Source organism: Cryptomeria japonica, chromosome 9 (assembly GCF_030272615.1).
Source record: "Cryptomeria japonica chromosome 9, Sugi_1.0, whole genome shotgun sequence".
In the NCBI taxonomy this organism is placed as follows: Eukaryota; Viridiplantae; Streptophyta; class Pinopsida; order Cupressales; family Cupressaceae; genus Cryptomeria; species Cryptomeria japonica.
In genome coordinates, this window is record NC_081413.1 from 13,707,897 (window position 1) to 13,726,837 (window position 18,941).

Below are 18,941 nucleotides of genomic sequence, written 5' to 3' on the forward strand. Positions count from 1 at the left end.
TTTATTACCAATTTAGTACTCAATTTACATTTTCCATAGTGCCTCAAAGAAGTCCCAAATGTCTAGAAGAGATATTTTTAGAAAGATTCCTAACTCACTAAATAAATTTAACATGTAAACATGCGTGAAAAGGTCCTAACTAGGAACTAGTTAGATAATGTGCCGTGTTCACACTACAAGGGGCTGAAATGGATAGGAAACACCTTTGTTCACACCAACAACATTGTTTCAAAGAGCTTCTAAGGTGATTTATTATTTATTTACCACTTGCTATCAATTGATTAGGATTCTACAATCATAACAAGAGGCACTCTACAATCATAACAAGAGGTGGAGTCTAATGACATTAGTGTGTTAACAAAAACTTGTACCTTTTTAAAATTGACAACCTTTTATCTATACATACTAAAATTTTAAACACAAATTCTAAATTTAAAATAAAACTTTTATAACACGTTTCACCTATTAATATAAAAGAAGAATAAAAAAATGCTATTACTTGCTAAAAGTTTCCCAATTCACTATAGATTAGTTCCAAAGTAAAATAAACTAGCTCCATCATTTATCTAGTTACCTATGTATGTAGTTGGAGTAGTTTAATTGTAATAAATAGTTTATTTATCTTTATTTAACTTTTTCAAAAATTATATATAAAATTCTGAAAATAATTTGTTACAATCATTTTTTGGTTCTATTGTTTTAGTTATATATTTAAGATGAGCGAGTAATTTGTTAAGAATGTAGATAAAAGAACATTAAATACATCTATTTAAAAATCAACAAATATATTATTTATTTTCATAAAATTTTGACATTATTGGTGTAATTATATAATAATGTTGAGTAAATAATTTATTAAAATTATGAATAAAAAACATCTTAAATACGTCTACTTAAAAATCATTAAACGTGGAAAAAAAATCATCAAATATCAAGAAATATCTCGACATGTTCTAGATTAAGATATATTGAAAATATCTATACTAGATTAACTCTATAATAATGTTTTATTCCCCTTCAATTGAATATTTATTCATGTATTTTAAAATAAAACTAACTGCTTGTGAATTTTTTTACTAAAATAGACCTTCCTCATTTTGTCTTTATTTTGGGCATTGCTCATAATAGTGTGCTTTCTTTTGTCTTGATTTCTTCTTAAATGTTCTAAGATTGTATTTTATTTTTTCTAGAAGAGTAAGACATTGTTGAATCAAGTGAGTATATTCATGACACCCATGACATCCAAATGGTAAACATTTATAATATTTAAAGCTTGGATCCACTCCACTTTTAGAATAATACTTTTTGGGAGAGGCATTGGGAGGTCCCATTCAACATAAACTCTTGTGTAGAAAGGGTAATGTTTACAATGGAAATGTTAAGAAATGTCAATAAATAAATGATCCTAGTGGTTTGACAATAGTTTCAAAAACCTATTGGGACAAAAACTCTCAAGGGAGAGAAAATAAGAGAAATATACACACTAGTACTTCATAAGGCATCTATTTTCAAAGTTTGAAATATATATTAGTATTTTATAAAAAATCTTAGAATGTGGCAAAAATAAGGACCTCATCAAAAAAGTCACATCTCAACTTGTTTCTATGTAGTTGGAGTAGTTTAATTGTAATAAATAGTTTATTTTATCTTATTTAACTTTTTCAAAAAATAATATATAAAACTCTTGTTTCAATCAAAATTTGGCTCTATTGCTTTAGTTATATATTTAAGATGCATACACAATTTATTAAGAATGTAGATAAAAGAACAATAAATACATCTATTTAAAAATCAACAAATATATTATTTATTTTCAAAAAATTTTGACATTATTGATATAATTATATAGTAATGTGAGTAAATAATCTATTAAAATTGTGAATATAAAATATCTTAAATACGTCTACTTAAAAATTATTAAACGTTAGAAACTAGACATGTTCTAGATTGAGAGAAACGTAGAAATATCTAGACATGTTCTAGATTGAAATATAAACATAGAAATATCTAGACATGTTCTAGATTGAGATATAAACATAGAAATATCTAGACATGTTCTAGATTGAGATATATTGAAAATATCTATACAAATTTAACACCATAGTAATATTTTGTTCCTCTTCAATTAAATATTTATTTATGTATTTTAAAATAAAACTCAGTGAATTTTATTTTAATTATGATTTGGGTTTAGGTTCAATTAGAGTTGGGGTTCACTTAGGGGGAGTCTTTGAGATAAGGTAAGAGTTAGGGTCAAACTAGGGTTAGGTTTTAATTAGATTTATAGTTACAATTAAACTAGGATTGGAGTTTAATTAGGTTTATAGTTAGAATTAGGATTTCAACTAGAATTAGTGTTACCATTAGAAATTAGATAACCAATATTGTTATAATTATTGTTAAGGATAATTACAATAAGAGTTATGGTTAGGATTAGGGTTCAATTAAATAAGGACAAGGTATTAATTAGAATTAAGATTTAAGGTTAAATTAGAATTAGAGTTAAGGTTTTAATTAAAATTAGATTTAAGGCAAGTGTTTAATTTTGGTTAGGGTTTAATAAGAGTTAAGACCATGATTTAATTGAGTTTCAAATTTACACTTAAAAATTAGATTCAAGACTATATATATATATATATAAAACACCAATTTAATACTGAATTTACTTTTTTTTGGTCCTAATGTGAAGAGGTCGTTTGAAAGATCCGAAATGAATTGCCTAACAGATCATCATCCATATCAACAAAAACAATTTTTTTTTTACAATATTCAATACTGAATTTAAAGTTTCCAAACAAGTGCCAAATGTGAAGAGGGCGTTTGAAAGGTAAAAGCATGACAGAGAATTTGATAAGCCCAAATAATGAGGAATTCCACAATCTGTGTCGGATACTGCCAATTTCTTTGACTTTCGAAACCACTTCTGCAGGTCTGAATAATTTCCACTTTCCAGCTGTGCGAATTCAGTGAGAAACCGCGTAGCCTCCATACAATCTCTCACCACTAAATGCTGCATATAAATACCATCCCTGCCCTCTGCAAAACTTCCAACAATTCAAAAAATGGTGATTCCCGGGACTCGAACGCGTGACGTCCGCACCTACCGCGGGGTGCGGCAGCGCAGCTGGGGAAAATGGGTATCAGAAATCCGGCGGCCCGGAGAAAAGAAGAAAATTTGGCTTGGATCCTTCGATACGGCAGAAATGGCCGCTCGAGCATACGATGTGGCTGCCCTAACCCTCAAGGGCTCCTCTGCCCTGCCCAATTTCCCCAAATTGATTGAAACCCTCCCCCGCCCTACCTCCACTAATGCCAGGGACATTCAGATTGCGGCTGCCCAGGCCGCCGCCCAGATTTCTTCAGCTTCTTCTTCTTCTCCTTCTTCTCTGCAAAAGCCCTCAATTGCAGAGCAGAATGATGAGATTAATCGGCCGGAAGAGGAGGAAGTGGAGGAGCCGCTCATTTCCGACGACTCTTCTGTGGCGCAGAATGAAAGTCCGCTGGATTTGGCTTTACAGGCTCTTCCACTTTCGCCCCTGCAGATCTGTGATTTTAGTTTTGATTTCGTTGATTTGTTTGAGCAGGAGAGCCAGCAACAAATATCTTTTGAGCCCCCTGCTTTAATGGCGATTCCAATTGGATTCGAGAGCTATATACCTGTGACTGGAGAATGGAATCGAATTTAGTTTAGTTTAGTTTAGTTGTACTTTTGGAAATTTTATATCTGTTCGTCCATCTTATTTACATATTCTACATATTATAATTTTATATCTGTTCGTCCATCTTATTTACATATTCTACATATTATATTAAAAATGTTTTTTTTTTCATATATATATTATATATTTATATGTATTTTTATAATTTTATTTATGTGAGTTTTTTCTAAATTAATTTCGATGTGGTAAATTTTCTTGATTATTAATTATAAAAGATTTATTTGAAGATGGTGGCTTGCCAATTTGCTGTTGTATTAAAACATAATTTAACTGTTCTAGAAAAATTAAAAACAGAATAAATATTTAATTTCTTAAAAATAAAAAATAAAATAGACTTACTTTTGGAATGTCCTAAAAAGCAAACTATTTTTTTTATTATTAAAATAAAATAACTTTATAGTGAAATGAAATAATTCTTAATTAAATAAAATGACTTATTAGTGAAGATAGAAATATAAGATTAATGTTCTTAAATTTTAAGAAAATGATTATCTTCTTAATTATCTATAATGATCTTTTTCACAATTTAAAAAATAGTTAAATAATTTAAATATTTAGTAAAAAATGAGTAATATAAATTTCAGAAAATATATTTTATGAATAATTGTTTATATTATTATTTTTCAAAGCGATTAAGGGAGAAAAATTCAAGTCAAGATATATTTAATTTTTAAATATACAAATATAAAAAATTCTAATCTCTATGATAAAACATATAAATATATAATACCTATTAATAATTCAAAATAAAACCAAAACAAAAGAATTTTTGAAATAATGAATAATAGTTTTTCAAAATAGGAAATCATGTCTGCGTTTGCGCGAAGGCTCGCAAGCGGCCGAGCTAGGTTTTCACGGCCCTAGCTCACGGGAAGTGCAGGTGCAGGCTCGTGCGGGGGGAGGGAAGTGCAGGGGGTCGGGGGTAGCGATGTTGGGCGATGCTGAGCAGGTCTTGGAGACGATGGGTGTGAGTGGGGTTGTCGTGAGGGGTGAAGACTGCGTGTGGGTGGGGTTCTAATCTGCTGCAGCCCGGGTAATACCGTGTGACAGAGATATTCAGCGGGCCCATCTCTTTGGGGGTGCGTGGGAAGGGAGTTGCCTAGGGTGCTGAGCCTCCATGAGGGGCCCTTAGGGGTGTGGGTCACTGGCCCTCTAGTTTTATTTTTTATTATTTATTTTTGTGCCCAAATGGTGAGTTCTGGTGGTGAGGCCTCACAGGGTGCTCCAGCCATGGATTTCCGTGCTGCGGTGGGCTCAAAACCCCCACTTCAGAGTATGAAGATCTTCAACAATAATCTATTCTCCTCCGACTCGGGGGTTTGGGAGTGCTGGCAGCTCTCGCATGGTGAAGATTAATGGTTGCCTGGAGAGATGTAGTGAGAGGCCGAAGTTGATCATCCCTCCTGAGATAATAGTTGAAGACATTGAATATTTTTCAAATCACTCGCTATACTGCAAGTTTTTGGGAATGAGGGTTTCCCTACAGTTTTTGGAAAACTGGGCGCAACAGACTTGGGCATCGGATGGGGAAATGGAGATTATGCTTCTGGCAAATAACTACTTCATGGTTACTTTCAATTGCATGGAGGATCGCAATAGGGTCTTTGAAGGAGGCCCGTATTTTTACAACCAAGTGGGATTATTCATCAAACCTTGGCATGCGGGGTTTAATCCTTCAGAGGATCTCCCAAATAGGGTTCCAATGTGGGTTTGGTTACTACGTCTTCCAGTGGAATGTTGTCGGGAGGATGTGTTACGGATGCTCGCCGCTCTGCTTGGGAGGCCAGTGGGATCCTCATTGCAAACTCTGGGGAGAAAGGTAATGACCTTTGCATGTATTTGTGTCGAAATAGATCTTAGTAAACCCTTGCCAGAGGCTATAGATATGTGTGCAAGCTCGTATTCTTGGCTTCAACAGTTAGATTACAAGACTTTACCATTTCGTTGTCGTCTGTGTCATGAGTATGGTCATTTACAACGTAAGTGTCCTAAATACAAACCGGTGTTGCGACAACCTCAGCAGTCAGAACCGAGCCTTGACAGGGCTGATAAAGGGAAAGTTGCCATGTCGGCTGTGGTAGAGGGTGTTGATGGTTTTGTCTCAGCTAAGACAAGGAACAGGAACAAAGGACAAAAGAGGCCCTTACAGGAGAGACGTGAGGAGGATACCTTTAACAGATTTGAGGCCTTGGATGACCTGAGCCAGCAGGAAGTAAATCCGGGGTTAACCCCTCTAGATCAGGGTGCATCAGGAGGGGTTCGAGAAAGTGTAATGGAGGAATCTACCCAGGCCCTGCTAGTGGTTGGAAGCCAGCAGATGGAGATGGACCATACAGTAGGGGTTAAGTTGGGCCTGGCTACTGGTATTGAGGTAAATTTGGCTGAGGGGGAGGGTTCTCCGATTGCTTTGAAATTGGAACCGCCTGGGTTTAGAAGTAATAAGTCCTCCGTTCACCTGGGTCTTCATCAGAAAGATATTAAGAAAAGTGCTTCAGAGAAGAGCTCAAAGGTTGGCAGAAAGAAGGATCTGGATAAGATCAAATTGATGGGGGAGAATCTGGTTGAGTCAGGATCAGTGAAGACTTTGGATTCACACTTTTCCATCCCTCCTAAATGATTGTGCTCTCATGGAATGTAGGGGGTTTGAACAATGGCCCTAGACAAAAAGTTGTTAGGGATTTGATTAGGAATCATTCACCTGATGTCCTTTTCTTGCAAGAAACTAAACTTTCAGTGGAGAGTATGATGGGTCTCGTACCAAAGTTGTGGGGGCGAGGCGAGTGTCAGTGTGTTGGGGCAGCTGGTTCCTCAGGAGGGGTGGCCTATCTTTGGAACCCTCTAAGGTTCCGCCCTGTCTGGTGGGTTGCCTCCAGAGCCTCGTTATCTGGGGTGCTATCTAGTCTTGAGACTGGGGAATTCATCTTGTTTTCAAATATCTATGCTCCCACTGATCTTCAGGGTAAGCAAAACTTATGGTATCATGTTTCTGGTATGCGAAGGTTGGCCCCTCTTCATCCTTGGATTATGGCAGGAGACTTCAATGCCATCCTGGAGTTGAGTGAAAAGAAGGGGGGTGTAATGTGGTTGGAACCTTCTTCTTTCCTTTTCCAGGATAGTATATCATTGTTGTATCTAGTTGACATTAAGCCTAGCAATGGATTGTTCACTTGGAACAATAGGAGGGTGGGAGAGAATTGGATTGCTGAACGACTGGATCATTTTCTAGTTTCTTGCTTTTGGATTGGAGGGGGGTGGTCCACTAGCTCTGAAATTCTTGATTGGAGAGGGTCGGATCACTAGCCCATTAAGTTGGTTTCGTCTTCGGCTCGGGTAGCCCGTTCGCCTTCCTTCAAATTCCAACTTATGTGGCTTCGAGACTCTTCTTTGTAGGCTCTTATTGCAGACTGGTGGAGGAAAGGGAGGCCGGCCTTTGGCACTGCCATGTACTCTTTTGCCATGTAGCTGCAATTTGTTAAGCTTCAGCTTAAACAGTGGAACCGACAAGGTTTTGGGAACATTCTTCATGAGAAGAAAGCTGCTCAAATAGTGCTGAATGAGATCACTAGTGAAATTAGAGAGCCTGGGTTGTCTGAGGAATTGCTTAGAGAGGAAGACAGGGCTATCAAGGTGGTAGAAGAATGGGAGCTTAGGGAAGAAATATATTGGAAGCAAAGAGATTGTATTGATTGGTTGAAGGAGGGGGACAAGAACACTTCTTTCTTCTTCAACTCAGTAAAAGCAAGGAGACACGAAAATTCCATTCCTATTTTGGTTAATGATAGAGGTGAGTAGTGCTTATCCTTGCAGGAGATGTCTAGGGAGGCTCTTCAGTTTTTCCAGTCCCTCTTTAGGGAGGACTCTCAGGGGGAAACAGTGGAGGAGAATTTGGTTCTGGTATGCATCCCTTCTCTTGTCTTGAGGGAGATTAATGAGAAGCTTTTGTGTCCTATTTTGTTGGAAGAACTGGAGAGGATTGTCTTCCACATGAGGAAAGGAAAGGCTCCTGGACCAGATGGGTTCCCGGTTGAATTCTTTCAAGAGTTCTAGGATATTATTAAGCTGGATTTATTGGAAGTGGTCCAGGAGTCCCAGAGGAATAAGCAGATGCTTAGGGCATTGAATGCAACCTTCATTGCTCTAATCCCCAAGTGTGAAGGGGTCGACCGGTTAGGCCAGTTCCACCCTATCTCTCTCTGTAATGTGATCTATAAGATCATCTCTAAGCTGATAGCGGATAGATTGAAGAAGTTCCTGGAGAATGTTATTTCTGAGGAGCAGAGTGGGTTTGTGGAAGGGTGCCAAATTCTGGATGGGGTGGTCATTGCCACGGAGACCATGCATTCTATGGCAATCTCCAAGGAAAAAGCTATGTTTATCAAGTTGGATATGGCCAAGGCATACGATAGAGTTCGGTGGTCCTTCCTTCAGAAGATCCTCAGGGCTTTTGGTTTTGTTGATGAGTGGATCCAGTGGGTTATGAGTTGTGTTAGGTCCACCTCTTTCTTTGTGCTTAACAATGAGGACCATACCGAGCTGTTTGGTGCTTCTAGGGGTCTTCGCCAGGGGGATCCCCTCTCCCCTTATTTATTCATTCTTCTTGCTGAGGGTCTGGGGAGGTTGATTAAGCATAACATGGGCTTGGGTACCATTTAGGGTTGGAGATGGGGTAATGACTTGCAGCCGCAGTCTCACTTGCAGTTTGTGGATGATACAACCCTTATGGGGCTAGCTCGGGTCAACGAAGCTACTAATTTGCGTAAGGTCCTGGATGTTTATCTTGCAGCCTTTGGCTAGTTGATCAATGAGGATAAATCTTCTATCCTCTTTTTCAACACTCCTGAATCTATTCAAAGGAGGACCTCTCTTATCTTGAGATTCCAAGTTGGCTCCCTGCCCTTGACTTATTGGGTATTCCTATTTCCCCTGGCAACCCTCCTAGGGAGTCGTGGCAGGGGATCTTGGATAAATTCTGCTCGAAGGTTGATCACTGGACTCATAGATGGTTATCCTTTGTGGGGAGGGTTCAACTGATTTAGTTGGTGGTTCAAGCTCTTCTGATCTATCGATGTATGCTTCAGGTGGCTCCAAAGTGGTTCTTGAAGGGTTTGGACTCTCTGGCTAGGCAATTCTTATGGGCAGGTAATCTCTCCTCTTCCAAATGGAGTCTGGTCAATTGGGACTTGGTGTGTAGCCCGAAGCAGTCGGGGGGATTGGGTTAAGGCAGTCTATTCTTTTTGGGGAAGCACTTGTAGCTAAATTGTACTGGAGGTGGTGTGTTGAATAGGATCAAGGCTGGGCTAGGATTTTGGCCAACAAATATATGCAGAGGATCCCGATGGAGGAAATCCCTAGATATTCACTTGAAGGAAAGGGCTCATCGATCTGGTACACTCTCAAGAGGGGGGCTTCTCTCATTAAGGCAGGGCTTTTTTGGATTTGTAGAAGGGGGGAAGAGGTCCTTTTCTAGAATGACTCTTGGGATGGATACCCTCCCATCTTTAATTAGTTTCCTAACCTTGGAAACTTGGGCCAGAGGTTTTTGGAAGCGGCATGGTCAAGGGTGAGTGACTTTAAGGCTGTCTATAGGTGCGATCGACTGGATTTGGAGTGGTGGAAGACTCCTAATGAATGGCCGGTTGTTGGGATGGAGGAAGAGTGTGCTGAGTTGCAGGGTATTTTGGCGAACAGACACTATAGCTCCCTTAAGGGTAGGGATGGGCTTGCTTGGTCTCCAAACCCTAAGGGCATTTTTTCTGTGGCTAGTGGATACTGGGAATTGTTGAGTTGAAGACTTGAGGGAAGAGAAGTGAACTGGTGGAAACAGGTGTGGAATAGTGCTTCTTGGCCAAAGTGTAACTGCTTTGCTTGGACCTTGGCTTGGAATAGATGTCTAACTTGGGACAATATCCGCAAGCGGGGATTCTTGGGGCCTTCTATTTGTGTTTTGTGTGGTAACAGAGAGGAAGATTCCTCACACCTGTTCTTCAGATCCCCTTTCTCTATGCTTATCTGGCAATATTGGTGGGGGGTGTGGAAGCATCCTTGTGTCCATGCAGATTCTTTGGTGGAGTTTTGGAGCAGTTTGGGCAGACCTACTTTTCCGTCCTCCTTCCTCCAGACTGTCTGGTATATTGGGCCCATCTTCATTCTATGGCAGATCTGGCTCGAAAGGAACAAGAGGATCTTTCATGAGGCCAAATTATTTGTTCAACAAGTTTGGAATATGATCATTGCTATGATTCGAGAGACAGTGGAAGCTAAATGTGAGGTGATTTTCCCACTGGGTAGAGATGAGGTAGATATTGTGAGTAGGCTTGGCTTGCAGGAGTTGTCTCCTGCCTCTGCTTGTGTCAGGAGAGGTAGATGGGCTATGAAGAAGGTGCAAAGGGTGGGAAGGTGGATACCCCCTCAAGATGAGTTTATCAAGATTAACACTGATGGCTCATGTAGAGGTAACCCAGGCCCTGCTGGAGTAGGTGGTGTTGGCAAGAATAGCAGTTCTTCTTTTCGGTGCATAAAGGGTGGCAGTCTAATATTTTTATGGAGGGTTTTGCGATTCTTTATGCACTTGAGCGGGCTTTGGTGTTGGGTTGTAGGAAGGTGATTTGTGAATCGGATTCACAAATTGTTGTTAACTTGTTGTCAGAGCAGAAGGTAAGTGGGATTCAGTGGCAGTTGGTAGGGATTGTTCAACAGATTCTCCAAATTAGCTCTTTAATGGAGCAGGTGTCCTTCACCCATATTCCTTGGGAATGGAATAGAGTGGCTGACTATTTGGCCAAGTGGGCCTCGGACCATGATAGTGATTGGAAAGTTGAAGATTGGGAGCATCTCTCTGGGGGTTACTGTCAGGAACTACAGAAGACTTTCACTGAGGACATGGGGGGTTTTGAAGTTGGTTGATCTGTGGTTGGGTTGGTAGTTCTTCTCTGGGGCCTCGGGGCTCTGGTTCTATTTGTAATGCTTGTGTCTGTTTTTCAATAAATTTTTTACCCTTTTATTTAAAAAAAATAGTTTTTCAAAATAAAAATAAAGTACACAATATATACAAAACAAAATTTTATGTATTAGTATATTTATATTGTAAAGAATTAAAATAATTCAAAGTAAACTGCTCCTTGTCCAAGGGCAAAGGAAAAACCCCTGTTAAACGCAAACGTATTGTCTTTAATGACAATTATTCCTCTAAGGATGCTGAGAACAACAATCCTTCCCCTGATTATGAGGTTAAAAGGAGATCCTCCAGTTTGGCTTCCAAAAGCCGCAAAAAGAAGACCTCGGTGATCGAAAATATTGACTCAGAGGAGGACCCCATTGGGGACAAGGAGGGAGAGGACCCTAATACCACTACGGGGGCCCTTGATGGGGATGTTGTGGATGTGGATATGACTAGGGACCCCATGGTCCTGACCACTGTTGGTGCCACTGACATGGGTAATTCTAAAATGCAAACCCAGGACCCTATTGATGTTAAGGATACAACCCCTATGAACATGGGCAGTGAAGGTGTCACGGGCAAGGAAATTTCTGATAACAAAGCCTTGGACTCTGGTAACTTGGACTCGGATTTAAAAATGGTTGAACAGGTGATGCAATCTCTCCCCCTAATGGACCTGGGTAATGATAATCATAACTCCCCTACTGGAGATGTGCCCAAAGAGATAGAAAAGATTACAAATGACATGGCTGCTGTGAACCCCCAGGGCGTCCCTACTCTACAGCAAATGGAAATGATGAGCACAGATGTGTTGGACATCACGCAGAGGATTGAGAACCTCGGCCCCATGCTTGAATTGCAGGCTATCAAGGATGATGTCAACCGACTCAATAGCAAGATGGAGCCTTGGGATGCCCAAATGGCAGGCCTTAACAAATTTCATTTGTAGGTGTTACACAACTCGGTGCTCACCCTCTCTCTACTGAGGGAATACACTACGGACATGAAGGAGGACAAGCAGGAGGCTAGGGACCTTTACAAGTTATTGTCCAATGAATGGAACATTGCCATGGATGCCACTGGGGTGCACAAGGCACCCCTGTAGTTTGTTTTTTGTGTTTTCTACTGTTGTTTCTGATTTCTAAAGACTTGGTCTCTTTTTGCTGATAACTGTTGTTAATGCTATTATAGTGTTGTTTCTGCACTATGATTTTTCATAGTTGTGCTATGTAAAGGGTCAGTGCCCTTGTTCTCACTACTTTATTAATAAAAACATAGTTGGTAGGTGCCAACATTGACATGTTGTGATGGTTAAGTTATGGTGTTGTTTTTGATTACGGGAAAAATAGGTTTTGAAAGGACCTCGAAACCCTTTACAAAGGAACCATAAAAGATAAAAGCATTAAGAAACTAAATAGGACAGACGGCAAAAAAACCAGTACAAAAGTCCAACACTACCAGCAACAACCAACAAAAATAGAAAAAAGACAAATTACAATATGTTTTTAAGGGAATTAGCCAATTTCTCGCTAATTCCTTGCATTTCTTTGATATTCTCCCTGAGGATAGGGATTTCCTTTGATGAAGCCAAGGCAACCTTTTTCAAGCTCACCCTGGTTCTTTTAGCCACACCTCCAGGAGCACTATCCACATTCCCAACCTCAGTAGCAACCTCTTCATCATCAAGTTCCACAATAGACTTGGTAGGGATGGGACCATCAAGGTGTTTGGCTATTTCCTCCATGTTCCTGGTCACAGAGTTGAGGATCTCTGGAATCAGAATCAAGAAGTTCTTCGTGGCAGCCTTCCCTTCCTCCAGCTTGCTGATCTAAACTTCCAGCTTCTCCACCTTTTTGTCCATTTCCTTTTTCCATTGCTCCAGGTTGCTTTCACCTTTCTATCCATGCTCTTCCTGATGTTTAGCCCTTTTTTCCATTTTATTAATTCTTTCATAAACCCATCTATCAAAACCCAGACGAGCATCAAACTGGTTCTTAAGCTTATCCAGGATAAGCATACCAGTATTCATCTCATCACCAACTCTATCCTTTTCCATGCTCGTATCCTCCTTATCCTTGTTCAGCTTTGTTTTCATTTCCTTGTCCTCTTGTTTTTTCTGGTTATCCGATTCCTCCATGGGCTAGTTGTTGAGATCACCAGGGCTCGCACTATGGGTAGGTTCCTCCTTATTACCCTCATCATCTTCCTATTTTTCCTTCTCATTACCACTGTCCATTCTAGATGTTTCCTTGATTGAGTTGTTCTGATCATAATCTTCCTCTTCTCCTCCTTCCTCTTTCGCCACTTCCTCATCTTTCCAACTCTCTGCCCTGTCAGTATCATCAGTCTCCATATCACTACCTTCTTTTCCCATATACTCAGGATCAACCTCCACATCCTTATGTTTATGGCTCAAATCTGTGTCTTCCACATTTTTTTCCACAGAGCCTTTTTTAGCCTTTTTACTCTGTTTATGCTTATCCTTGCTGGGCCAGAATCCTCACTTTTCCTCTTGCCTTTGCTCGGGGACACCAACAACCTTTTGTTTTCCTAAATCTCCAAAATATTACAATGCTCATAAATGAGCAAAATAAGACCATAATGTAGCACAAGAGGAGGGGTTCTTACTGTGCTTGTTAAATGAGTGCGACAGGGACCTGAAAAGGTAATAAGGAAGAGACACCCTTTTCTCATGCCTAAAGTGGTTTAGAAGCACAAAGTGATAGGTATGGACCCTAGTGAAGCGACCCTCCACAGTGATATACTCCATAATGGCATTGAGCACAAAACCCCAAATTTTTTTAATGTTAGACGCTTCATAATACCCCCCAAATGCTTTGCCTAATTTAGCTCTCTCCTTATCTTTGCGTAGAAAGATCTTCACAACATTATTGGAGACTTTCAGGTCCCTAAAGAAATTGAGGCTAGTATGGGGCATACCTGTGACCGTAGAGATGAGGTCCACGTCCAGCTTGAATTTGACAACATGGATTTTGAAAGTGCCATTTTTCCAGTTTTCAGTCACTTTAGTAGTTGCCAAGTTAACTCTGCTTTTGTCATAATCAACCATTTTTTCCATGAACGATGTCATAAAACCCTTCTCCAGCTTCATCCAGACCTTGGGCATCTCTCGCCATCTAGAAGGGTTATCGGGTTCCTCTCTTCTAAGGTCACCTCCCATTCTTGAATTTGTTCTGCAATTTTTCAGCTTCAGCAAATTCGAAGCGAGCTTCTAGATGACACTCAGACACTTGAAAATAAGCACCCACAGAGCATGCAAATTTTTAATATTCTTATTTAAAACTCTGCCCTTCTGACAAGCTATCATCTCCTTTTTAAAGTTTTGATGTTTAATCATTAATACAACCATGATTAAAATGCAATCTTTCTTTCCCCATAATTTTGTCCTTTCTAATGAGGTCTTTAATATTGAAATCAATATTATCTTCACCATTCCATATGCTTTGTTTTTCGGATATAACTCCAAGGTTAGCAAGACCCTCCGCGATGACATTTTTTTCCCTAAAAGCATGCTCAATAATAACAGATTTAAAACTAGTAATAATTTCTCTAGCCTTAAAAATGATATTTTTGATAGACCACGAAGGCTCAACTTCACCCTTTAGGCATTTAATAATATTAAGAGAATCTCCCTCCAACCATAATTTGTCATGATTGAGATTTTTAGCAATAATCAGAGTATTAAGGGCAGTCGAAGCTTCAACATAATGGCTCGTTTGGTTACCCAAAGGACCAACAACAACCACAAGACAACCTCTAGCAATATTCCTGACAATACCCCCATATCCAACATTGCCAGGATTTCCCTTAGATGCCCCATCGAAATTGGCCTTGATCTATTCCTAGGGAGGAAAGCTCCAGAAAAGACCATCTCTACCTTTACCCTTGCTATTTCTGCTATTGGAAAGGTTCCATCTTTCATTAAAATCTTCCTTAGCAGATAATCTAGTATCAATGTCATATAAGCAATCATGGATCCCTCTATAAATTTTATCCACCACCACTTCAGGTTCGCACTTTTTTCCCTAAAAATCTTGTTGTTACACTCCTTCCAGATGTTCCAGGTGACAATGGGGAGAATAAGTTTCCAAAGCTCAACATTCTTAGAATTAGAGCTAGGGCAAAACCATTGCTGCCAGAACTCTTCCAGTGAGTTCGGGAAAACCCAACTCAACTTCCACTTGTTAAGAATTATATTCCAAATATCCTGATTTGAAGTGCACTGGTAGATGATATGGAAGACATACTCCTCCTCCCTACAGCAAAGAGAGCACCTATGAGGAAAAATAAATCCACGCTTATGGAGATTATCAAGGGTTAGCACCTTATTTTGGATAAAGATCCAAAAGAAGATATTAATTTTGGGAGTCAAATTATTCATCCACACTTTCGCCCACAAGATTCAAACCTTGTTTGGGTGTTATTGTTTAATGTTTAAATGGGATGCGGTCCCTCGTTTGTGACCTCACCAATCTCTTGGCCAAAAGTGTTTACCCCTCTTAAATAATAACATAGCCGGTAGGTGTATTCAAGATACCCATACTAGCATTTATTTAATTTCTATTATTAATTATAGAAATTGATATAAAGAGACATTTTTTTTTTTTTGATTGGTAATAATTATATATTTTATTAGTATTAAAATAGAGATATTACAAAGTTTATATTGCCATAAAAAAATGACTGGTTTGTGTTTGAAAAAAAACCAGTACTCCCCAAACATCCACCTGCCATGAAACCCTAGCCATGCATTACATTGTCATCCAAAAAGCAGAGACATTGTTTGCAGAGTACATCCGACTACCATTATAAACCCTAGAAAACCAACCAGAAATTGCCACCCGAAACATAGAGGGGTATGAAAATAAAAAACCCCATCCTGCCACTAACGAAAACGGTCACTAGTCTTTGATACATACATTGTAAAAGTGAAAACAAAATTACATTTTTCAAGGGCAGAAAGAAACAAAGAGAAATTTCACTCCACACCCATGATGCCCACCTCTATGTTCTGTTTCTTTAGCTTTGCAACCTTCATCTTCCTTGCAGATTGCTTCCCTTTACCCTTGACATCCACATCAATGACCACCAAAGCATTGTTCGCCACAACCTCTTTTTGTTGGATGAAAGCCTTCAATGAATCCCACCCAATTAACATCTCAACACATCTCTCATCTCTATTGCACCTAGTTGGCTAGTGCACAAAGGAAATTAACTCATGCACCTCTTTTGCATTTAGACAATCAATACCCTCCCTAATATCGAACCTTGCTCTTGGGATAGCCCACTCCAAAACAGAGTCCAACCCAAACATCCAATCCTCCTCCAAAATCGCTCTCATTACCCACTTAATGGTGTCTGTGGCTTTGCCCATGTCCAAGTCCCATACAATAACCATGGTGATGATGTCCATGTTCATTCTATACTGATGCTTGGCCTAAAGAAAGACTTCCCCCAATAGAAATTCCATCACCTGTACAAACTCTGCATCCACAAATTTGAAGAGGCTTTTTATTCTCTTCGCAGAAACCCCCCAAAAAGGCTACCTGTTGTCGAGAGGCTACCAAAGTAAAATTTGCCTCCATCACCTTGTCATAGCCCAATCACCATTGTATCAATCTACCTTGTAGAGAAACAACACTCGTCACCACCTTTTATTGCCACCTTGGGACCCTTGTCCTATCAGCCTACCTTCCCTTGTTGTCTCATTAATGCACCATTCATGCAATTGTGTGCCAATGGTGTCGGGAATGGAATGTGAGAGTACAATAGTCCTCAATTCTCATCTCCTCGACATCATTAAAAGATAATGCCCATTTAAATAAAACATCCGCCACCTCATTTCCCAAATGCCATACATGGCTAATTTCCAATTCATCCCTGATTGCAAAAATGTACTTTTGCAAGTGCCAAGCTTGCACTTCACTTGAAATAATTATGTTAATGGTGATTAAAGAATCACCCTCTAGATGAATTTTTGATAGTCCCAAGCATTTACCGAATTTGACCACTTGAAGGGTCGCCATTACTTCTGCCACATTATTCATTCCATCCTCTAATCGCTTAGCCCCCATGACAATAATACTTCCTATCCAATCTCATCCGACAAATCCAATACCCGAAGGACCTAGATTTCCCTTAGAGGCACCATCAAAGTTGATTTTAAACAATCCCTCCATCGATTTCAACCATGTGACCTCTTTTGTTCAATTCAAATCCTGATTAACCTAGTCTAGCACATTAACATGCCTAAGTTCGATGCCTAGCCATTTCATCTGAATATTTTTATCTTCACAAGCAAAGGGAACATGAGGTCTAAAAAATTGAGAAGCATCGACTCCCACTATGTCTTCAATCAAGTGATTAATTATGAAGAAAACCCTCTCCATTAATTCCTTCTTGTCTTAAAAGGTGCATCTATTCCTCTTCTTCCAAATCTCCCAAATGATAGATGATGGACAAATCGTCCATACACAGGGGAAGGTCAATTTTCTTCCTCTATCAATCCACCCAAGGAAATTTTTTTTTAAGGTTTCTGAAAGAGGCCCCTACCATTCCAGTTTCTACATAACCATCTTCCAACATTTCATTGCAACCTCACCATGAAGGAGCAGATGATCGACAATCTCCTCCTCTTTTTCACACATCAGACATTTCATATGCCCCATAAACCCAAGTATTTTCCTTCTTTCTTTTATCAAAATTCAACCTTAAATTGCCAACCATGAAAAATCCCTTGCCTTTGGAAGACAATCCTTCCCCCAACATAAATGAGACAACCAACATTCCTCTCCATCTCTTCTATCCAACAACTGGTAACCAAGTTTCACTAAGTACTTACTATTTGTCACACCACACCACACCACCTTTTCCTTTGTATCATTCAACAAAACCATCATCTTCTTAAATATTTTAGACATTTTGTTTTTCTGCTCATTAGTCAGCCCCTCATTCTCCCGTGATTTCCAATCCCATACGACCCGTTCTTAACTCGATATAGTCTCATATTTTATTCCCCCATCTTTGAGTGAGATACAATTTTAGATCAATCAAATCCCCATCATCACTTAATGCTGGATTGCTCTCCGAAGAGTCATCTCAAAACTTCACAGAGAGTCCATTACCAACTTGCCAAGTTATGTGATCAATAATTACCACCCTACAAGACAATATAAAGTTCCAAATTGCAGAATCCTTCAAGAGATTATGAATTGTGAAAATCCTAAGGCTCTCCTCCTTATCTAAATATTTAGCTTTCAAAATTTTAACCCATAATTGGTTCATAAATGAATAGATACTCCAAACCAGTTTAGCACCCATGACTTCATTCATTAATTGCCAATCCCTCAGTCCCTCTCCTCCATCCTTATTATCTCTACAAATCTTTTCCCACACTAAAAGTGGAATTTTGTCTTGATCTCTAGCACCATCGTAGAAGAATTTCCTTATTTTCTGCCCAATAACTCTCAAAATTTTCCGAGGGATCTTAGGAATTGCATGCAAAAAATATCAATTATATGCAGATAAATATTAAACACAGGAATGAGAAAACACATAAATAATAATAGCAAAGAGACAATATTTAACGTGGTTCACCCAATCTCGGGCTACATCCACTAAAGAGAGAGTCCAATATTATCATCCAGTAAATAAAAAATGATTACAACCAACAATCCCTTGCAACTCAATACCTCTACAAAATGCTATAAAATTCTCTACAGAAAACCTCTAACCCTTAGCCTTTTTATCAAAACTTATGTCCGTTACTAAATTAGGGTTATAATATGTCAACCAATAGAAAAATAACACCCAATGCCTTTATAAAATAATAAGTCTTTTTGGCCATGCCCCTTGACCCCACCTTGGGGGCGTTGCCCCCAAACCCACGTCAAACAATATGGGGGGAAATTGTGCTGATAGAAGTATGGATAATTTAACCTCCAAGTCTGATTAGGCTCCATATAACAACAAGGGATTCTCAAGCATATCATAGAAAAAATGGGGATTTCCAAGATAACTGATTTCGACATTAAGATTCTACTACTCAAGGTGAGCCATTTGCTTTTCCACCTTTCCATCCTAAGCATGCAACAATCCAGTAAATCTTTCCACAATGTGGATCTGTAGGCACCACCAAACAAAGGTGTACCAAGGTACTTACTAGGTAAGGTGCCAAATTTCATTTCAAGAATCCTACAAATCTCCCTTTTCTTTTTGTTAAAGAAAAAAAATTATGATTTCCTCCAATTAACACATAGACTAGA

The 18,941-nt window shown here is 39.1% G+C and overlaps 1 protein-coding gene across 1 annotated transcript; it reads left to right on the top strand.

The window, feature by feature from the left end:
• Positions 1-3,062: 3,062 nt before the first annotated feature.
• Positions 3,063-3,686, top strand: LOC131077151 (ethylene-responsive transcription factor ERF036). Its single transcript, XM_058014583.2, has one exon. The coding sequence runs from the start codon at positions 3,063-3,065 to the stop codon at positions 3,684-3,686; it is 624 nt and encodes a 207-aa protein (XP_057870566.2).
• The last annotated feature ends 15,255 nt before the right edge of the window (positions 3,687-18,941 follow it).